This window comes from Triticum urartu, chromosome 3A (assembly GCF_056163025.1).
Source record: "Triticum urartu cultivar PI428250 chromosome 3A, HENAU_Tu73, whole genome shotgun sequence".
Lineage (NCBI taxonomy): Eukaryota > Viridiplantae > Streptophyta > Magnoliopsida > Poales > Poaceae > Triticum > Triticum urartu.
In genome coordinates this window covers 611,536,338-611,539,950 of record NC_141875.1, presented here as the reverse complement: position 1 = coordinate 611,539,950, position 3,613 = coordinate 611,536,338, and the positions used below count along the sequence as shown (strand labels likewise).

At 44.9% G+C, this 3,613-nt stretch overlaps 1 protein-coding gene across 1 annotated transcript; it reads left to right on the top strand.

Moving 5' to 3' along the window:
- Positions 1-1,405: 1,405 nt before the first annotated feature.
- On the top strand, positions 1,406-2,143 carry LOC147980788 (uncharacterized). The gene has a single exon (XM_087515761.1). It carries the CDS (start codon positions 1,406-1,408, stop codon positions 2,141-2,143), a length of 738 nt encoding a protein of 245 aa, XP_087371887.1.
- Positions 2,144-3,613: the final 1,470 nt, after the last annotated feature.

Genomic DNA, 3,613 nt, shown 5'->3' with positions numbered 1-3,613 from the left:
GTTTGATGGATCATCAGCAAGGCAAGTAACACTTTGTTCATACCTCTTTACTACCCAGTTTTATTGCATTAGATCAATCCTCAAACAATTGCACGATTAGGACCTGCTTAATATGTGGGTTTGGGGAAGTATATGAGGTAGAACCTATTACCTATTTTATTATCAACCCTTGGGAGTTACTTCTACGTTTGCTTATTATGCCACGCTATGCTAGTAGACGTGGATTGGGAGAGAGTATCCATGACAGATGTGAGATTGATAAATTAATGGTTTATTTAAGGTGGCAACTTAAACACACATCTGGGTGGATTGAGGCACCTGGGTATCCCAGCGATTGCCTATTTTTCTTTATGGACCGCCACCCAGGCTCAAAGGGATCATGAGATTTATTCATATGAGAAACTTCCGTGTGCAGCCACAAGCTACTATGGGCTCTAGCATAGTCGATTAAGCCATGCGAACTCTTACAATGGTAGACTAGCCGATGTAGGGGATGTAGGTTGGTACTGTCTACCCGATCGTAAGGTGCTAGCGCTACTGAAAGACTATGTCTCGGTCATCCGTTTCTCAAACACCATGTAGTGCGAGAATCCCAACGGAGGAGATCGAGTCTTGTGGGGAAAAGTGCGTAAAACTCTGCAGAGTGTATAAACTAATCATGGTTAGCCGTGTCCCCGGTTATGGACGTCTTGAGTATCTAGTACTTGGATTATCATGTGAATCTCATCATGTTACTTTAAATTAATACTGTTGGGTTTTAATGATGATACTAAATTGGGATTGAGAGGGTGTCTACACTCTCAATGTTTAACAACTACCATGATAGTTAAATAAAATTTACTCCTTTGCAGTAGGGAAAAATTGGCTTTACGCAAAACTATAACCATAGAGCTTTCCACCAGCCATATATGCATGTAGTATAGCTTTATTCTTCCATTACTCTCTATGTGTTACATTGCCAGCATATTCCATGTGCTGACCCATTTTCGGGCTGCAACGTTCATGTTGCAGACTTTTCAGACAACGAGTAAGGTGCCTTTAGGTCGTGGTTCTATACTCAGTGATGCCGTTGGAGTTGATGGACTCACTTATCTTCCAAGCCTTCTGTTGTTATCGTTATTAGATGGCCTTAAGCCATATTTATTGTAATAAGTTCTCTTTTGAGACATTCACTGTAATAAGTGTGTGATTGCTACTCTGTTATAAATCCTTCAAGTACTATGCATGTCAGCATTACTGATCCAGGGATGACACTAAAGCACAGAGATCGAACTGTTTGAGGTCTGGTCGCTACAAGATGGTATCAAAGCACACGCTGACTGTAGGACACGACCACTAAGCTAAAGCCCTAGATCAATACTCCCTCTTCTCATTTCTGACTCCTCGTCTTTTCTACTCTTTTAGGATGGCGGATGCAAGGAACAAGTTCACGCAACCGGATGAAGATACACCCTTTGGACATCACTTGAAGGAAGTCACGAGATACCTGAACATCGGAGTACCAAGCTTCACCGGAACCTACAACACCACTTTACCTGAAGAGGAGCGCTGGATGATTCAAGTTCAAGTTCCAGGAAGGACGTTCATGCCCGTCACTGAGCCCATAGAGTTTTCCTTTGATGCACCAACCTGGAGTCTAGGAAAGAGCATGGCAGCCCACATCACTATGGGACGCATTGGAGAAGTCTACCACAAGGATCTCAAGGATACTATCTACCAGATTTGTGGACGCCGAGATGAGCAATGGGAGATGATCAGCACCAGGAAGGATAGATCAATTGCAACTTTCATCCAGGATTTAAACCAGCACATTCGACGCCAGGAGAACCAGATGTGCACAGGCATGATAGACCTGAAGAAGGCCATGACCAAGATCACGGAGCTGGAAGAAGAACTCAAGTCTAAACGCGATGGATATGAGGAGGAAATAGCAACACTCGTGGACAAGAACGATGATCTGAAGAAGAAGCTAAAAATATTCATGGGATTTCCCGCAACAGGAGGAGAAGACGAAGATTGCACTTGTCCAGAGAACTACATCATCGTCGACGACACCGACTCGGACCCAGACGATAGCGATGATGACTATGTTGATGAAGCCGGAGCAGATATCATGGAGTCTTCATCGGAGCAGTTTTTCTAGTCGACCCCCATATCAATAGTAGTATTTCCCCATGTATCTAGTATAGCCCGAGCACTTTTGTAACGATAGATAGACTGTTGTATGCCCTTGTTTGATTGAATCAAGTGATTTTGTTTGCATTTGCCTCATGTGCATATGGGTAGTGTTTTCCCTCTAGACCTCATTCTATTCTATATTCTCCTCTTTTCTAAACCCCCCAGATGCCTCCCAGACGTGACAATGGATTTGCTTTCCTACCGGAGCTCACTCAGTTGATCCAACAGCAGAATACGTTGATGCAGTTGCTAGTCCAGAATCAGAATCAGGGGAACAACAACAACAACCCACCACTGCCACCACCTATGGATCACTTAACCCGTTTTCTTAGGCTGAATCCACCGGTGTTCTCTAGTAGCACCGAGCCTATAGTAGCAGATGATTGGCTCCGCAAGATTGGAAGGGAGTTAACCACTACATGATGTACTGATGCTGAGAAGGTGCGCTTTGCCGCACATCAGTTGGATGGACCAGCAACATCATGGTGGGAGAATTACACTGTCACCTACCCTATAGCCATGGTGACATGGGACCAATTTCAGCAGGCTTTCCGTACTGCCCATGTGTCAGCAGGAGCTATGGCCCTGAAGAAGTGTGAGTTTCGCAACTTGCGCCAAGGAGGACGGATAGTTGGCCAGTATGTGGATGACTTTAGTAAGCTAGCACGTTATGCCCCAGATGATGTTTCTACGGATGCAGCTAAGCAGGAGAAGTTTCTTGAAGGACTGAATGATGCGTTGAGCATGCATTTGATGGTAGCAAGCTTCAACAACTACCAGGAGTTGGTAGATCGCGCTCTTATGATTGAAGGAAAGCAGTAGCAGATTGAAAACCGCAAGAGGAAGTATGGACAAGGGAAGTACAATTCTGGAGCTCAGCAGAAGCCACGTTTTACCCCTAAACCAGGAGGACATTTTCAGCATACCCATGGAGGAGGCAGCTCACACAATCATAATGGCCCCAAGAATGGTAACGGGAATGGAGGAAGCAACGGCCAGAACCGTACCAACCCATCGACGCCAGCCAAGAGAGACCCGAGACAAGTACTTGCTATAAGTGCCAGAAGACTGGACATTACGCCAATGAATGTCCTGAAGCTCAGAGTGGAAATGGCAATGTAAGCTCTAGGAAGAAGCCGAACCCTTTCAATAGGGGACAGGTGAACCACGTTAACGTGGAGGAGGTTGAAGCTCAGCCAGATGCAGTAATAGGTAAGTTTTTGGTTAAGTCATTTACTGCACTCGTCCTTTTTGATACTGGTGCATCGCATTCATACATCTCAAGGGGATTTTTGGATAAGTATAAACTGCCAACCCAAGCCCTTAGGTCACCCATGTTAGTAACCTCGCCTGGAGCAGAGTATATGGCTAGTCTATGGTGTGATCGGTTACCATTAAGGATTGGTAACTATGTATTTCCCTCGGACCTAATAGT

Coding starts and splice junctions, on each gene's coding strand:
- LOC147980788 (XM_087515761.1), top strand. CDS start 1,406: ATGGCGGATGCAAGGAACAAGTTCACGCAACCGGATGAAGATACACCC.